Raw genomic sequence first — 19,301 nt, forward strand, 5'->3', positions numbered from 1 at the left:
GACCCATGAGAACTACCACTTACCTGACTGCACCTGCGGCTCCATTTGATTAACCAGTTTGGCATAATGCCACATGTGTGTCACATCAGACCGGCTAATCATAAGAAGAGGTACAAATGCTTTCAGGTAAGAGGTGGATCACAGGGTTCCAGTCCGGCGACCACACATTACCGACGTGGACCATGGACCAGTTCCAGTGGGCAGATTTGTACCAGCTCTAGTATTTACTGGAGGTTACTAGTCAACTATTGATTATCTTTTTGTCATTTAGTGGTGGATATACTTTTCACTCTTGACATAAGACGGGTTTCGCCATATACCGTACTACTGTCACCTGTGTTCTTGCATTGCTTACCTGTAAGAGTCGTCACTTCTCTTCCATTCAGTTGGCAGGGCAAGACTGCCAACGCCATGCTGTTGACAGCGGTCATTGATGGCTCCGAGTCGGTGCCAAGTAGCTGCCTTGCTAGCAACTACCTGCCTGTTAAATTTTTAGGCCCGAAGTACCAAAATTAAAATAGCCCTGGACAACTCCTTTAATAGGTCTTTACTGCTTACATCAAGGGATACATGGTCATAGGTTTACTCTGTGGGATATAGGTTTGGCACTTACTACTCAATAAGTGAAACCATTTCTTGTTTCCATCCAGGGAATGAAAGACTAATCAGACCCCGCATTCACACGCAGAAGGGGGCAACAACACAAATATTCACCCCAATACTGCTCATAGCTTAAATAATAACATTATATATATTAAGGTCATCCAAACCTGACAATTTTGGCGGCCAACCGTCTAATGTGTCAGGCTAAATGGGCATCTCCCAATGGCAGGTGTTGGGAAAAAGGTGGATCAGGCATGTTGGATATTGACATGCCAGATCCCTTCATCTTACAGTAGACAGCCTGAAGTCTGTGCCTGGTGTGCATGTGTATGTTGGGAGTTGTGGTGCATTTCATTCTAAGTGGTTTAATAATATACTACGGCAGACATTTACCGAAGATATTGAGCACTGTAGGCACGCTGGTCTCTGTGACGTCCAAGAGTCGTGAGGCAGCGCCCTGAAGAGACTCTCCAGATTCTTTCTTTGGTTCCAAGGGCTAAAAAAGAAAAGCGAGTAAATCTATACATACCATCACCTTTCATCAATACTAAAGACTATTAGGAAGCAAGAAAAGAGATGCATGCACCCTACGACATGAATAACTGTGCCGTTACCTCTCGAGTGGACGTAGACGTTTCATCCTCTATCGTGAGTCGTCCACCTGTGGAGCCGACCTCAAGAAAATCTTCGGTCTGTGATACTTCTGGAGCAAGAAAGACAAGAATGAGTCGATCATGTAGAAGAAGAGACGAGTGGTAAACCCAACAGTCTCACCAGGCCGTTACCACCAAGGTTACCTGGCACAGTCACAAGGTGATGTCGGGAGCTAGCGGGCCCTGTGGAGTAGGTCGATAGAGAGGAGTCTCTGTCCGGCTGATTCGCTCCACCTTGTAAGTGGAGATCTTTCCAGGCAAGCGGCTGGACGGCTTGTGGGACAATGTGACTTTTCACAGCTTTACAAACACAGCAAGAAAAGAAACAGCTGAAACTATATATTATAGGTTATATATTTTTTTCCCCCCCACCTTTCTTGCCGCATGCCTCCATATAGGCCAGTGGGGAAGACCATCCCAGCCAGAAGGTGGTCTAAAGACAATCTTTTGGCCTTTGTCAAGCTAATTAGGGGTTTATGGATCCATTTAATATGCAGTGCCTTGTGAAAGTATTTGGCACCCTGGAACTTTTCAACCTTTTCCCACATATCATGCTTCAAACGTAAAGATACCAAATGTAAATTTTTGGTGAAGAATCAACAACAAGTGGGACACAATTGTGAAGTTGAATGAAATTTATTGGTCATTTTAAATTTTTGTGGAAAATCAAAAACTGAAAAGTGAGGCTTGCAATATTATTCGGCCCCTTTAACTTAATACTTTGTTGCGCCACCTCTTGCTGCTATTACAGCTGCAAGTCGCTTGGGGTATGTCTCTATCAGTTTTGTACATCGAGAGACTGAGATTCTTGCCCATTCTTCCTTGGCAAACAGCTCGAGCTCAGTGAGGTTGGATGGAGATCGTTTGTGAACAGCAGTTTTCAGCTCTTTCCACAGATTCTCGATTGGATTCAAGTCTGGACTTTGACTTGGCCATTCTAACACCTGGATACGTTTATTTGTGAACCATTGCATTGTATATTTTGATTTATGTTTGGGATCATTGTCTTGCAGGAATACAAATCTCCTTCCCAGTCTCGGATCTTTTGCAGACTCCAACAGGTTTTCTTCAAGAATGGTCCTGTTTTTGGCACCATCCATCTTCCCATCAATTTTAACCATCTTCCCTGTCCCTGCTGAAGAAAAGCAGGCCCAAACCATGATGCTGCCACCACTATGTTTGACAGTGGGGATGGTGTGTTCAGGGTGATAAGCTGTGTTGTCTTTACGCCAAACATATCGTTTGGCATTGTTGCCAAAAAGTTCAATTTTGGTTTAATCTGACCAGAGCACCTTCTTCCACATGTCTGGTGTGTCTCCCAGGTGGCTTGTTGCAAACTTAAAACAACACTTTTTATGGATATCTTTGAGAAATGGCTCTCTTCTTGCCACTCTTCCATAAAGGCCAGATTTGTGCAGTGTATGACTGATTGTTGTCCTATGGACAGACTGTCCCACCTCAGCTGTAGATCATCCAGAGTGATCATGGGCCTCTTGGCTGCATCTCTGATCAGTCTTCTCCTTGTTTGAGATGAAAGTTTAGAGGGATGGCCGGGTCTTGGTAGATTTGTAGTGGTATGATACTCCTTTCATTTCAATATGATTGCTTGCAAAGTGCTTCTTGGGATGTTTAAAGTTTTGGAAATCATTTTGTATCCAAATCCGGCTTTAAACTTCTCCACAACAGTATCATGGACCTGCCTGTTGTGTTCCTTGGTCTTCATGATGCTCTCTGTGCTTCAAACAGAATCCTGAGACTATCACAGAGCAGGTGCATTTAAACGGAGACTTGATTACACACAGGTGGATTATATTTATCATCATTAGTCATTTAGGACAAAATTGGATCATTCAGAGATCCACAGTGAACTTCTGGAGTGAGTTTGATGCACTGAAAGTAAAGGGGCCGAATAATATTGCACGCCCCACTTTTCAGTTTTTGAATTTCCATAAAAATTTAAAATAACCAATACATTTCATTGAACTTCACAATTGTGTCCCACTTGTTGTTGATTCTTCACCAAAAATTTACATTTGGTATCTTTATGTTTGAAGCATGATAAGTGGGAAAAGGTTGAAAAGTTCCAGGGGGCCGAATACTTTCGTAAGGCACTGTATGTGTCTGGGGCTTTTAGCAGAAAAATCAAATATACAACACTAAAGCAGTATATAAGTACCCCAATACTAATCTTATACTTTTCCTGCATTAGTGAGCTTCCCTTATGCCAAAGAACTACGACAGAACAAGGCAACATACAAGGCACCTTACGTAGGATTTTCCTTAATAAAAAAAAGACATCTCCTGCCCACAAGACACTGACAAGTTTCTAAAAGCTGGGGAGGCTGCGTCACCCCAAAAAGTATTTTAAAGAGAATTTGTCAGTAATCTCAATCCCCCAAATCACATAAATGGGAATGCAGGTCTTTGAAATGTACAGTATATTAATTGACATCTTTATATGTAACGTCTGTTGCTGCATTTCCAAGTAATCAGCATCTTCATTCATATACAAAAGTAATATTAAGTGCTTTGGGTACAACTGAGCACTTATCAAGCCTCTGTCTCCCCACCAATCATTAGCACAAACCATGAGCTGGTGCTGGTGGGGGGGTGACATCCAGGAAAGGCAGAGGCCTGGGAAGTGCTTTGTCACACCAAAAACACTTAGTGCCTCATTTGATATGAAGTAAAATGCAATAAAATAAGTGAAATAAAAATTTGCAGGAATGCAGCAACAGATAAAAGATATAAAGGTGTCTATGGATTTACATATCAAAGACCTGAACACCCGTATATACAATTTGGAGGGACAGAAAGGAGCAATGGAAAGTGTGCAACCAGAGAAAACAACAAATAATATATAAGTACACCTACATGCGAGACACACATTCTTAGCTCTGCCCACAAGCATCCAATGTTTAAGGGGACTGTCAGCACAGAATGACTGTTCAAACCAAGTACAGGCGCTCAGTGCGTCACGGCGACCTATTATTTATATACACCTTCCCGCCTGCTTGTTTTCTGTCAATCAAAGAAGAGGAGGGAGGAGATAGAGGGAAATCAAGCAGGTGGTAAGGAGTATATAAATGAATGGCCACCGTGAAGCACCGAGCAGCAGGACTGAGTATGAACAGTCATTCTGTGCTGACAGTCCCTTTAATTGATTTTGTTTCATCCAGATTTAGATTTTCTCCTATATCCCAACCATTAGTACAAACCAATTTTTTCACGTCTTGGAATGACAACTCCCCGACCTCTGGGGTTCTGCTGTTATTAGTGGGGTAACAGAGCGTTCAGCCTCCTTGTAGAGAATTTTTAGGCTATTCTGCATGTTTCCTCCTGAACTCACATTTCTGACTATTGATTACAATGGTTGTAGACAATGGACGCTCTTCATGCAGAGGGTTTCCTATCAGGCCAACGTAAAGTGGGCTGATTAATGAACGCCATTTGTCCCCTAGAAATTGCCCTTAAACATTTCTATATTCCCAAATTAAGCAAGATGGTGTCATTTTTGCCTTCGTCTGGCTGGAACGATTCAGCGCACCATTTATGTACCTGTATAGGGCTTACCTATACAGGGGTGCCATGGTAAGAAGACAGTTGGCATGTGGTCTCCGTTATTTTACAATGGGCCCCTATCACAGACCGATGCTGTGGCATCCATGCAGACTGTACCTGCAGTATACCTAAACCCCCATCCCTGGAATTATCCCACTTACATAGATGGTTGCACTGGGAGAAAGATTTCAGGATCTGCTTCAGACATGTTCGGCGAGGGGCTCGGTCTTCCCGAGAAGAGTTGGTCGAGCAATGGAAGGAAATCTGCCGAGCCAAGTGCAGGAAGAAGATGGCTGCTGCTCCCTGGATCACCAAGAAAGGAAAGGAATGACATAAGTTTAGTACATTTCCATTTGCATAACCAATTTTCAGCATCCAAACCTTCCTATAAATTAAGGGTCTGCTCTTCTTGGAGAGACAGGCAAGTAAAATCTATGAGCACGGGAGAAATCATTTCAATTCAGTTCGGGAAAGTCACAGCCTTCCGCGCAGACATTTCTTTTGCAAGATCCCATCACTGGCGGATGGAAAATCACTGCCGAGTGTAAGGTTCTGATCCATCACCTATGCATAGTACTAATCTACATTTATCTGTTCCTCCTGGACAGACCATTTCCTCCCACCACTCTGTGTGACTGCAGACTTGTGAATCCTCACAGCGTGCAGAGTGCGCGCTGTCAGGATTCTCCGGGGCTGGCCGCAAGTATGCGATTAGCATACATGTGGTCACATGCCGACTAGACGTGCGCAGCCTTGCTCAATGCAATATACTGAGTGAGGCCAGACTCGTCTAGTTGGAGTGTGGCCAGGAGTATGCAAATCACATACGTGCGGTCACATGACAGCCCGCTCCTGGCGAATCCTGACAGTGCGCATTGTGAACACTGAGGATTCACAAGTGTGCAGTCACAGAGTGGCTACAGAGATGAGCTCCAAGCCTGGACAACCCCATTAAAACACCACTGTAGTGATTTTTTTATTGCACTGCTGGAGTGGCGTTTTAAATGTAGGTCTCATACCCCCTGTCTGATACTCACCTTCTGGCGTTTTCATCGCCGCTCCCTTCAGTCTCAGGCAAAAAGTTACCTGCCTGCAGCTCCAGTGTTTCATGTAGAGAGTCGGAGATCACAGTTCAATGCAAGTCTATAAGAGCCTCGTTCTACCCTCGTTATGGCTCTCATACACTTGCATTGAGAGCTTGTGATGTATCTTCTGAATTCTGGATAATCAGAGGCTGCGCTCACAGGATGACGCAGCGGGACTGAAGCGGCACCGAAAAACGGTGAAGACACCGGAGGATGAGTATATGACGGGGGGCAGTGGGCTTACATTTAAAGCGACACTCCAGAGCTGATAAAAATAACAACGCTGGAGTGGTGCTCTAACAGGTTCTGAGATGCTGAAATACGATATGTCAAAGTGAATTTCTCATGAATTAATGCTGGGTGATAGACATTCAGATATACGGTGTGGCCACCAACGTTACTTCTGCCGGGGGAAGCAATGTTCTGGCTCATAAGGCCCCCCAGTAGGTCAATGGGGTTTATTAGTGCAGCAAAGCCAATAAGTAAATGGATGTAGTTATACCCAGTAGGCTACATAGAGATACTACATGGGGTGCATGTATAAAACGGCTATAAGTTAGTTATAGGGTTATTCAGAACATATAATGTCAGCACCTATCCAAAAGGGACCAATATCTGGATGCCCCAATTATTCACTGGATGAACAGAGCAATGTCGCAAGTGCACAGATACTGCTCCATTTCCACAGGCATTTCAGAACCATTTTCTCAGGATCAATGGGGGGTCCTTATACCAGTAGAATAACCCATTAACCTCTAAAGAAGAAACCTACTTTGGAGCTAAATGACATATCAATTTTTTTCCTCTAAGGCTGTGTGCCCACGTAGCTTTTTTTAAGCGTTTCCGCAGCAATTTTAGATGTGCGTTTCTGCTGCGGAAATGCTTAAGAAAAGCATCCAATGTAATAAAATGGAAACTGCACATGTTGTGCTAATGGTGCGTTTTTTTCCGCTGCGGAAAAGCAAAGAGGAAAAAAAATGCAGCATGTTCATTAATTTTGCGGAAACGCATGCGTTTTCGCATACATACATTTGTATTGCAAAAACGCATAGGAAAACACATGCTAAAACGCTTAACAAAAGCGCTTCATAAAACGCATACGTTTTCCCGGGAAGAGGGTATGCGTTTCCGCTCAGGAATATTCTGCTTCCAAAGCGCAACCCGGGCACATAGCCTTAAAGGGAATTGGTCACCAGGTTTTTGCTACCCATTTTGAAAGCAGCATAATATAAAGGCAGAGACCCTGATTCCAGCGATGTATCACTTACTGAGCTGCTTGCTGCAGTTTTGATAACATCACTGTTTTATCTGCTGCAGATCTACCAGCTCTCTGAATGCTGATCTGTGTATACCCCATACACAAAGGATTGGCAGCTCTGTGAACACTCTGCATAGACAGAAAGCTGCCAATCAGTGATGGAGTGGGGCTATACAGAGCTCATGAATATGTAGAACTACATGGCAGGAGACAGTCCTCTAGAGATAAAATCACTGTTTTATCAGCAGATTATCAGAAGTAAAGCATGCAGCCCAGTGACACATTGCTGGAATCCGAGTCTCAGCTCCTATTTTATGCTGCTCCCAGGTTAAAAATCTGCTGACAGATTCCCTTTAAAAAGTCATTATTCACATTTAAGGTTATTACCTACCAAAGGAAAAGGGATACCCTGCAGATCAACGGGGGGTGCGATCATTGGGACCACCACAGATCCTGTGAACGGGGCTCTATGCTATCTCTGGTAGTCCTGCAGAGGATGAAAGGAAGGGGCAGTCTGAGTGCCGGATCCCCACTCCGGAAACTCCACGACTGTGTGTAGCTGCGCTACTATTAAGTGATGTTTTCATTGCAGAGTAGTAGCCGGATGGGCTGTTCGTAAGCAGTTACAGAGTGTCGGCACAAAATGACTGTTCAAACCTAGCACAGGATTTGGACAGGATTGGTGCACCATTGTTGTGGCCGAGCTGTTCTGTGCACCTTACCACCTACTTCTTTCCCATCTATCTCCAGCCTCCTCTTCCATGACTGACAGCTAAGGTTTTACAGAAGCCAGAGGAGGGTGGAGATAGATGGGAAACAAGTAATTGGGTAGATGCACTGACTTCCTCGGCCGCACCAAGTGCCTCTGCTTGGTTTGAACAGTCATTTTGACTCCCTTTAAATCAAAATATGATACATTTGAGGCAAACTAATTAATAGTTGCCATGCCCCTAGTCTGTCCCACATGAGTTGTGGACATAACTCAAGGCTGAAATGACCAAGATAAAAATAAATAAATAAATAAAATGGCTTATCCAAAATAATAGGGTTTTCAGTTGGAAAAATAAAATCTGCCAAACTGCCCCGTAGTCCTTTATAAGCAAATATGGCAAGGTATGGGGCTGTATGCAATAAGAATGCACCCCCTGCTAATAATGAATGTACCCCTCACCAGTCCAACAGCATCCACCATGCAGTACTGCGGCAGATGGCCAGTGCAGAACTGAAAGCTCGCTCTTCTCTTCTTCTCCTGTCCATTCTGACGACCATGGTCACCTGAAGACTGGGAGCTATAACTAAAAAACACAATATTATGATCAACTTATGGTGAAATATAAGAGGAGCAAACATGAGCATTCAGAAAACAATGCAGGAAAAGTCATGTAATAGAAGAGATGACCACTAGAGGCAGTGGTAGATAAACTCACACTTTTCTAGACTAAATAAGCCGATTAGAATTCGTCAGGTGACCACTATGAGAATTATGTTGTATATAATAAATTCATTTTACAAAAATGGTTACTTACTTGCTTAAAATAAAAACAAATGTCGTATTGGGCTATAATGGTACAGATTGCAGAATGCCCTTTAAATCTGATCACGTGATGACCTACTCATTTAATATGGATGTAAAAGCCAGCTAAAAAAACGGGGATAAAATATTTCAGGACCCCAGTACAATTTACAGAAAGGGAAAGCAATTTGGCTAATTATTAAAGGCATAAAGACCGTATCCCTTGGTATGTTCTGCCTGGATGGCTCAATTTTCCCTCTCTGCACGAGTTATTGTGAGTGAGACCTGAGAGACTGAGCTCTTATTCTAGAATATGAGGCTGAGAAGATCAAGGACTCGATGGTTAAGCAGCCCGGAGCGCTCATTTTACTGGTGGATAGCGCGATTCCAATAATTATTATTGCTTTTTGATTTGTTACTCCTCATTACATTCAGTGAAGGTGACCTTTCCGTAAGAACATTGGAAAGCCAGTCACCTATTGCTCTCCCGTCAGGATGATTGGTGCAAAGACTTTCCCAAACCTAAGAGAGACAATATAGCTGCAGATGTGCCAGTCAGCGCCAGATCGGCGGGGGTGCGACACCAGTGATGCCAAAGAGCAGCTGTTCAATGTGCCGGCTGGATGTGATTAACCACGGAGATGAACAGCACAGTGCCATCAAATGTATAGTGGCCACGGCCGGGTACTGCACATGCGCCTCTACTTGTTTTTTAATTGCTAAGACCTATTGAAAAGGAGATTTTTTTTATTTAAGATGCATTGAGAAAATTAAAAAAAAAAAAAAAAAAAAGTTTGTGAAGGTGGACGTAGTCTTTAAATGGAACCTGGATGCAGATATATACTGCCGGTGTTCACGTTACCTGGAAATGTTGCCAGCTATCAGAGTAAGCCATCTTTTAAATGCCAATCGGACACCACGTGTTTCGGCTGACTAGTCGAAGACCGGTCACCGGTGGCTTTTCCCTGTGCTGCTCCCCTAGAATGACAGGTTTTTACCTAGAGGGGGCTGGTGACCGGCTTTAGAGTAAGCCATCTTTTAAATGCCAATCTGAGACCACGCGTTTCGGCTGACTAGTCGAAGGCCGGTCCCTGGTGGCTTCTCCGTGTGCAGCTTCTATAGAATGACAAGTCTTTCCCCATGTGTACATAGGTAGAGACCCGTCGGTCTAGGTGAGCTGGTTGGGGAGAGGGTGATCGGCTTTAGAGTAGTCAGCCAAAACGTGTGATCTACGATTAGCATTTAAAAGTAAATTTTATCTGAAATGACCCCATGTTTAAGAGTAAACCATCTTTTAAATGCTAATCAGAGACCACGCGTTTCAGCCGATAAGTCCAAGGCCAGTCCCTGGTGGTTCTCCCTGCCCCTTTTCACCTAGAGTGACATGTCTCGGCCCTATGTATACATAGGAAGAGACCCGTAAGTCTAGATGAGCTGAGCAGAGAGAAGTCGCCGGTGAATGACTTCAGATATTTTAACCGAAAAGCGTGGTCATCGGCTGGCATTTAAAATTATGTTTTCCCTGAAACGCAGCATAAATCAGAGTAAAATATACATAGTGGTTTTGGGGGCAGTATGAATCTGATATTAGGTTCTCTTTGATGAGGCTGTCCAAGAGTAGAAAATACATGACCGCCTTTTTCCCAAAAAACAGTGCCACCTCTGCCTACAGGTTGTGATATCGTAGCTCAACTCCAGAAAGGGGGTTGAGGAAAAATTCAATACCACCAACAGCCTGTAAGCAGAGATGGCGCTGTTTTGGGAAAATTACTTACTGATCCTTGACAAAACCTTTAAGTGGTACAGGTGCAAAAGGTAAGAGTCTGTGACAGAGGTGTAAACCGGGAGTTCACATGTAGCCCCCAGATCTCTGAAGTATAAGCACTCGGTGTATATGACATGACGTAAGGCTACAGTAATACATCACCATCTTATCTCTATGAACACAAAGGTATGTCACTGAACATGTAAAATATGTGCTAACAGAGCAGCTGGGTTACACCAGTGGCAGCTGTTCATCTAGAGACGCCTGCCGGGCTTGCTCCGACGCATCGGTCCGATTTCACAACAGCATGTTCACGTTTATGGCCGACTATCAAAAAAAAGATGGAGCCGAATACGGGATAGAAAGAGGGTTTCCAAGGTTTCTTTCAAAACCTTCGTAATGGAAGGGATCATTATAAAATGGAGGATTCAGTGGTACCATGGCCACGGTCTGACACATCCAGATGGAGAAGAGACAGTCGGCCAGACTCCCTCAATTCAAGTCTATGGAAGTCGAAACAGAGGAGGAAGTCCACCTGAAGACACACTGTGACTGGGGCTGACATGAACAGCTATCTCCCACTTTCCACTTACCTTCTGCTACCTGCATTCTGTCCCAAGGGTATCAATGACGAAGGGTTCAGTGCTTCAGCCTCCCCATGGACACAACCCTGGACGTTGGCCACATGGAAGCGGTTCAGGGCTGAAAGACAAAGAGATTCTAGAACCACAATCTGCTCATCCATGTCATGGCTTCTCCTTCACAATTTTGTCTAAGAACACGGCCATGAATAAGCAATGGGATCTAAACCTCCTCCAAGAGAAACTTCTCCCAACGACCTAAGAGTAATTTGGTGATGAACAATGCTTTTCCCAACATGATGGAGACCATCCATGTCACAGGGCAAATGTGGTAACTAAGGGTCTCAGGGAGCAAAATATTGACATTTTTGGTGCACGGCCAGGAATCCCCCCAAGAGAACCTGTGGGCAATCCTCAAAAGCAAGAGGACAAACAAAAACTCAAGTTATGAGAAATTCCAAATACTTAAGAGAAGAATAGACGGGATAAGGTTTCTCCTCATAGAGAGTGACATGCCAGGTCTGGGGGGAAAAAAAAACGCAACCCTGCATTTTTGCTGTGTTTTTGGTGAATACTACTAACTTTATTAAACATGTACTGTAGATGACTGACATGTAATCTGCACCGAAAAATAAAAAAAAAAAACAGCAAAAAAGTACCAAACCCTGCTTCTTTACTGCCAAGAGAGCAGGTTTCGCATGCAGAAAAAAAAAAATGCAATGTGCGAACACAGCCTAAGGGTGCACATTGTAAATATGGAGTCTTTCCATAAACTTGATGCATTTGTCAGTAAAAGTTTAAGAATTGAAATGCTGATAATTGTACTTCAGTTAGCACTAAAAACGCTGAAGCCACAAGCTATGTGAGAGCCAAAATATGTGTTTTTCTCAAAATTCTTGTTAGTAGAACATCCGCTTTAAGATTTATTTGAAAGAAAAAAATAAAATAAACAAAACACATTCATTTAGTGGCAATCTGCTGTCACAGCCCGGCTTTCTTCAGTGCTTTTTTTTTTTTAAAGTATTTTCTCTCTATTATGCAGCGGTTCTGACACTTTTATGCTCTCATGATATACGACACACACTCACGTCATGAATATTTAATTGTCGCCGTGCATATAAAGAAGCCGGTAATTGATGGAGCCATTTAGCAGGTAGCAGCGCCGGGTTAGGGAATTGCCCCGGCACAAGCTCTACGCTGTGCTGTAATTACAAGCCCCGTACAGATGGCCGTCCATCCACAGATTACGAGACGGGATGCGGGGCCAAAAAAAGCAAGAAATGAGCAGAAAAGTGAATTTTACTCCTAATTTATACCCAATTATTGAGGCGGGAAAAGTATTGGCTAGTTGTGTAGATTATAACTGCAAGAAAGGACACAAAGATCCTGAGCCAAATGGTATAGGACTACATCAGACACCCATACTTCATGTAAGTTTCCTATTTATATTTTCATAGGTAAAAAATGTAGCCATTAGGGGATGTGCACATGACAAATTTTTCAGGTGGTTTGCCCCAGAAAAAGCGCTAAAAAGAATGAATATATGCACTGCGATGACAAACAACTTGCTGTGCACGTCTTTTTGAGCATCTTTTAAGACCACGTTCACACGTTCAGTATTTGGGCAGTTTTTTACCTCAGTATGTGTAAGTCAAAACCAGGAGTGGGTGATAAACACAGAAGTGGTGACGTGTTTCTATTATACTTGTCCTCGGATTGTTCCACTCCTGGTTTTGGCTTACAGATACTGAGGTAAAATACTGACCGAATACTGAACTTGTGAATGTGGCCTAATGGTTGCTGGAAGTCCTGACTAAGGCCACATGATTTTTTACCTCAGTATGTGTAAGCCCAAACCAGGAGTGGGTGATAAACACAGAAGTGGTGACGGGTTTCTATTATACTTGTCCTCGGATTGTTCCAGTCTTAGTTTTGGCTTACAGATACTGAGGTAAAATACTGACCGAATACTGAACGTGTGAATGTGACCTAATGGTTGCTGGAAGTCCTGACTAAGGCCACATGATTTTTTACCTCAGGATGTGTAAGCCAAAACCAGGTGTGGGTGATAAACACAGAAGTGGTGACGGGTTTCTATTATACTTGTCCTCGGATTGTTCCACTCCTGGATTTGGCTTACAGATACTGAGGTAAAATACTGACCGAATACTGAACGTGTGAATGTGGCCTAATGGTTGCTGGAAGTCCTGACTAAGGCCACATGATTTTTTACCTCAGTATGTGTAAGCCCAAACCAGGAGTGGGTGATAAACACAGAAGTGGTGACGGGTTTCTATTATACTTGTCCTCGGATTGTTCCAGTCTTAGTTTTGGCTTACAGATACTGAGGTAAAATACTGACCGAATACTGAACGTGTGAATGTGACCTAATGGTTGCTGGAAGTCCTGACTAAGGCCACATGATTTTTTACCTCAGGATGTGTAAGCCAAAACCAGGTGTGGGTGATAAACACAGAAGTGGTGACGGGTTTCTATTACACTTGTCCTCGGATTGTTCCACTCCTGGATTTGGCTTACAGATACTGAGGTAAAATACTGACCAAATACTGAACGTGTGCACGTGGTCTAACCGTGGCCAAAAGCGACTAAAAGAAAATTACTGAAAAACGCTAGAAAGGGACGTGCCTGAACAAGGGATGCCAGCCTGTTCTGAAGCCTCTTCTGGCAAAACAGTCTATGGAGGTCTTCATACACCCTTTTTTTTGTGGGTCAATTGTCAGCCAAAAATAAGGCCACGTTCAGTATTTTACCTCAGTATTTCTAAGCCAGGAGTGGAATAATCAGAGGACAAGTATAACAGAAACATGTCACCACTTCTGGATTCATCACCCACTCCTGGCTTTGGCTTACACATACTGAGGTAAAAAACTCACAGAATACTCAGTGTGTGCACATGGCCTAAGGGAGGCATTTTTGATCCAAGCCACGGATCAAGCTCGCCCACTTTGATCAATGAAAGAGAAAGGAAAAAACAAACAAACACATTACACAGATGACATCCTAGTCTCACCCAATTGCAGGCCATTTTTACTGTTTAATGCAGGTGCATTCAAGAGAATCGGGTTGATTTTGCTAATCAGAGTGTTTCAGATTTCGCCATTCTGTCAGTGCGTGGAAATCTGCCTGCACTTAAATGTCATCCGAGCGCAGTCCGATGGTTTCCATGGACTCATTGACTTGCATGGTTGAGCGTGTTCCAAATATCGGATGCAGTGATTTTTTTTTCCTCGGACATCTGTTCGGCCCCATAGACTTAGCTTGGTCCGAGTGTGAGCCGATGTTTTGTCGAATCGCAACCGGACCGAAAATACGGCCATGTGCATGAGCCCTAATAAGAAATTTGGAGTTCTCTTCTTGCACACGAGAAAAACGGATGCCACACTGATGGCGAAAACTGGATCCAGCAAATTGAAGAAAAATGGTCTTTTTTCCCCTCAAAAGCAAAAAAAAGAAAAGAAAAAGAAAAATGGATGTTTAAAGAGTTAAAAAAGTGCAAAAAAAAAAAAAACTGTCATTTTTGGGTAGGTGGACATGAAATCACCTAAATGATTTTTGTGCCTATTGTTGACTTGTACATGACATCCTTTTTCATGGATTGCAAAAAAAATACAGTAAAAAAAAAACCAAAACCAGATGTGTGTGAATGTGTGAATTGTCCTATGTCCCTCATGTAAAGCCTCTAAATGCTGTTAACAGGCGGGTCAGGTAATACGTCCGCCCTCGTAATCATGTAAAGAAAATAAAAAGGATAAAAAAAAAAATCTACAATTAGAAAAAGTGTTACACTATCTGGTTTTAATTTGTTGAAAAAAATAAAACAACATGCTTTAAAACTAAAAAAAAAAAAAAAATTAAGTGTTATTGGAGACAGACATCGTGGTAACAAAAACAAGTTGTGTAACTGCACTCCCTCCTGCACATGCAGAAGTTCAGGGTCACACAGGATTATACATTGCACGCGGAGGCGGCCGCTCCTCTTCCTCCTCTGAGTGGATAAACAACTTTTCTTTCAAAAACTATTTTGCCTTTAGGCTATATTCACACATCCGCATGTGTCACAGTCGCACAGATAGACCGTGGGTCTCCTGATCCAATCATGGCAGCCTCGGAGCAGGGCAGGGACACATGGGCTGTCCACGAGTCTACTGACCCAAACATGGCAGCCTCGGAGCAGGGCAGGGACACATGGGCTGTCCACGAGTCTACTGACCCAAACATGGCAGTCTTAGAGCACAGCCATGACGCATGGACTGTCCAAGGGTCTCCTGATCCAATCATGGCAGCCTCGGAGCAGGGCAGGGACACATGGACTGTCCACGAGTCTACTGACCCAAACATGGCAGTCTTAGAGCACAGCCATGACGCATGGACTGTCCATGGGTTTCCTTACTCAAACATAGTAGCCTTGGAACCTGGTTTGTGATGCATGAACTGTCTGCGGGTCTCCTGACCCAAACACGGCAGCCTCAGAGCAGGGCAGTGACACATGGACTGTCCACGGGTCTCCTGACCCAAATATGACAGCCTCACAGCACGGCCATGACGCATGGACTGTCCACGGGTCTCTTGATCCAATCATGGCAGCCTCGGAGCAGGGCAGTGACACATGGACTGTCCACGAGTGTCCTGACCCAAACATGGCAGCCTCAGGGGACAGCCATGACACAGACTGTGCGCGGGTCTCCTGACCCAAACATGGCAGCCTTGGAGCATGGCCGTGACACATGGACCATCTGCAGGTCTACTGACCCAAACATTGCAGCCTTGGAGCATGGCCATGACGACTGTCCGCGGGTCTCCTGACCCAAACATGGCAGCCTTGGAGCATGGCCATGACGACTGTCCGCGGGTCTCCTGACCCAAACATGGCAGCCTTGGAGCATGGCCATGACGACTGTCCGCGGGTCTCCTGACCCAAACATGGCAGCCTTGGAGCACAGCTGTGACACATGGACTGTCCGCGGGTCTCCTGACCCAAACATGGCAGCCTTGGAGCACAGCTGTGATACATGGACTGTCCACGAGTCTCCTGACCCAAACATGGCAGTCTTGGAGCACAGCCGTGACACATGGTCTGTCCATGGGTACAATATGCATCTAACATGAAAGAGTGTGGAGGGCTTCTACACTAGACGCACTACTGCTAGGAAGAGCACCCTGTACACGGGCACTAGGGGGCCCTCTTGTTGTAATGCTCCATAATCTTGTGTGCACAGGGCCTAAAACAAAAAAAAACAAACAAAAAAAAGTAAAAGCAGAAGTGTGAATGGCTGACGCCGGCAACTTCTTTCTTCTGTTTTTTAATGAATCACCCTAATACAATTTTGCACTGAAAAATTTGCCCAAGACAAATAATGGATCCATCTTGGCGAAGAAAAAAAAAAATTGTTTTTACCCCTATGAACGAGGCAGTAACCCTTTCCTGACATACCAGGTACATACAGTGGGGAAAAAAAGTATTTAGTCAGTCAGCAATAGTGCAAGTTCCACCACTTAAAAAGATGAGAGGCGTCTGTAATTTACATCATAGGTAGACCTCAACTATGGGAGACAAACTGAGAAAAAAAAATCCAGAAAATCACATTGTCTGTTTTTTTTTCATTTTATTTGCATATTATGGTGGAAAATAAGTATTTGGTCAGAAACAAAATTTCATCTCAATACTTTGTGATATATCCTTTGTTGGCAATGACAGAGGTCAAACGTTTTCTGTAAGTCTTCACAAGGTTGCCACACACTGTTGTTGGTATGTTGGCCCATTCCTCCATGCAGATCTCCTCTAGAGCAGTGATGTTTTTGGCTTTTCGCTTGGCAACACGGACTTTCAACTCCCTCCAAAGGTTTTCTATAGGGTTGAGATCTGGAGACTGACTAGGCCACTCCAGGACCATGAAATGCTTCTTACGAAGCCACTCCTTCGTTGCCCTGGCGGTGTGCTTTGGATCATTGTCATGTTGAAAGACCCAGCCACGTTTCATCTTCAATGCCCTTGCTGATGGAAGGAGGTTTGCACTCAAAATCTCACGATACATGGCCCCATTCATTCTTTCATGTACCCAGATCAGTCGTCCTGGCCCCTTTGCAGAGAAACAGCCCCAAAGCATGATGTTTCCACCACCATGCTTTACAGTAGGTATGGTGTTTGATGGATGCAACTCGGTATTCTTTTTCCTCCAAACACGACAAGTTGTGTTTCTACCAAACAGTTCCAGTTTGGTTTCATCAGACCATAGGACATTCTCCCAAAACTCCTCTGGATCATCCAAATGCTCTCTAGCAAACTTCAGACGGGCCCGGACATGTACAGGCTTAAGCAGTGGGACACGTCTGGCACTGCAGGATCTGAGTCCATGGTGGCGTAGTGTGTTACTTATGGTAGGCCTTGTTACATTGGTCCCAGCTCTCTGCAGTTCATTCACTAGGTCCCCCCGCGTGGTTCTGGGATTTTTGCTCACCGTTCTTGTGATCATTCTGACCCCACGGGGTGGGATTTTGCGTGGAGCACCAGATCGAGGGAGATTATCAGTGGTCTTGTATGTCTTCCATTTTCTAATTATTGCTCCCACAGTTGATTTCTTCACTCCAAGCTGGTTGGCTATTGCAGATTCAGTCTTCCCAGTCTGGTGCAGGGCTACAATTTTGTTTCTGGTGTCCTTTGACAGCTCTTTGGTCTTCACCATAGTGGAGTTTGGAGTCAGACTGTTTGAGGGTGTGCACAGGTGTCTTTTTATACTGATAACAAGTTTAAACAGGTGCCATTACTACGGGTAATGAGTGGAGGAAAGAGGAGACTCTTAAAGAAGAAGTTACAGGTCTGTGAGAGCCAGAAATCTTGATTGCTTGTTTCTGACCAAATATTTATTTTCCACCATAATATGCAAATAAAATGAAAAAAAAACAGACAATGTGATTTTCTGGATTTTTTTTTCTCAGTTTGTCTCCCATAGTTGAGGTCTACCTATGATGTAAATTACAGACGCCTCTCATCTTTTTAAGTGGTGGAACTTGCACTATTGCTGACTGACTAAATACTTTTTTTCCCCACTGTATATACCAGACGTCGGCTGCTGCGTCTGGTCCGCAAGGGGCCGGTGCCAGCCGGGTTATACAGCCATCATCTGCCTGTAACAGCAGCGCCTGGAGCCACTTCCCTTCGCTGCTGTTTAACCATTTAAACACCGCTGCCAATTTCCACCACGACTGCTTAGAATAATCGTTCTGTTTCCCCCCTCTCGGTATCACGATGTCAGGGAGCAAACATCCACTTACTGCAATATATAAAATCAATCACAGGCTAAAGACCCCCCAATGGGGACTAAGGAAAGTCAAAATGATGGACTATTTTTTTTTTTTTTTTAAATAGTAATTTTTTTTTTAAATTACATATAGAAAAATTTGAACCCTCCTCTGTCAAAATTTAAAAATATATTTTGGACCGTTATTTCCTCAAAAGGTCTGTAAGATCAAAGTTAAAAAAAAAGTTAAGTAGGGAAATTGCAGCTTTTTGGCTGCTGCACCTCCCCTCAAAATTGCAATAAAAAAATGGATGAAACATTGTATGTATACCAAAATGGTGCCCCCACCCCCCTCAAAACAAGGGTCTGGCAGGAAAAGGTGTAAGAAGCCCAGTCTAGTGGGGTTTAGTAAGTTCTGGTATCCCCCTTGAAATATAAATTATTTGACAGTGGGCGTGTCCTCTTGTCAAGGGGTGTGTCCCTGCAGAGCAGATCCTGATTGGCCCGCATGGCCAAACCCCCCCGATAATGTCAAGTGCAAAACTTATGGACAGAGGAACAAATCGCATAAATCCATGCTGGGAGTTGTAGTTCTCACGGATTGGAGCCACAGACCGACAGTGGGAGCTCTCGCCATACATGCCAACTTCTATACTAAAAAGGTGTGAAGCAATATCTAGGAAGATCATATCGCATGCAATCGGATGGGGCATCGATCTGGGTCTCTCCTAAGTTACATACCCCCGGGAGTCCCATCAGCCCCGCACACCGGCTGTCACACTCACCTCTGGCTAAGAGCCCCGGAATCCGCCACATTGCTGCCACCGTCCTGATCACAGGACCGCAGACGGCAGCACGCATGCGCTGCTGGTCATAGAGGTGAGACACCTAGAGCAGAGCGTCTGCGGCGATCAAAGTAGGCGGGACCGGAAGATGGGCTTGTGGATGCGTCGGCGGCCATTTTTGAGTCTGGCACTCCACACAAGATAGTGATGGGCAGTCCGGCTCTTTTTGGTGATCTGGCTC

At 44.1% G+C, this 19,301-nt stretch overlaps 1 protein-coding gene across 1 annotated transcript in view; it reads right to left on the bottom strand.

Moving 5' to 3' along the window:
- The window catches only part of DELE1 (DAP3 binding cell death enhancer 1), a 35,198-nt gene extending 15,981 nt beyond the window's left edge, over positions 1-19,217 (bottom strand). The window contains exons 1-7 of the mRNA XM_073568020.1: positions 19,061-19,217; positions 11,032-11,140; positions 8,332-8,455; positions 4,979-5,120; positions 1,401-1,556; positions 1,218-1,306; positions 997-1,099 (exon numbers count right to left, since the gene is read on the bottom strand). Of these exons, the coding sequence (XP_073424121.1) occupies positions 997-1,099; positions 1,218-1,306; positions 1,401-1,556; positions 4,979-5,120; positions 8,332-8,455; positions 11,032-11,140; positions 19,061-19,136 (799 nt within the window). The 5' untranslated portion in view covers positions 19,137-19,217. The remainder of the gene's footprint in view (positions 1-996; positions 1,100-1,217; positions 1,307-1,400; positions 1,557-4,978; positions 5,121-8,331; positions 8,456-11,031; positions 11,141-19,060) is intronic.
- Between the last annotated feature and the right edge of the window lie 84 nt (positions 19,218-19,301).

This window comes from Dendrobates tinctorius, unplaced genomic scaffold (assembly GCF_039654945.1).
Source record: "Dendrobates tinctorius isolate UK_male_01 unplaced genomic scaffold, ASM3965494v1 ptg000020l, whole genome shotgun sequence".
Taxonomy (NCBI): domain Eukaryota; kingdom Metazoa; phylum Chordata; class Amphibia; order Anura; family Dendrobatidae; genus Dendrobates; species Dendrobates tinctorius.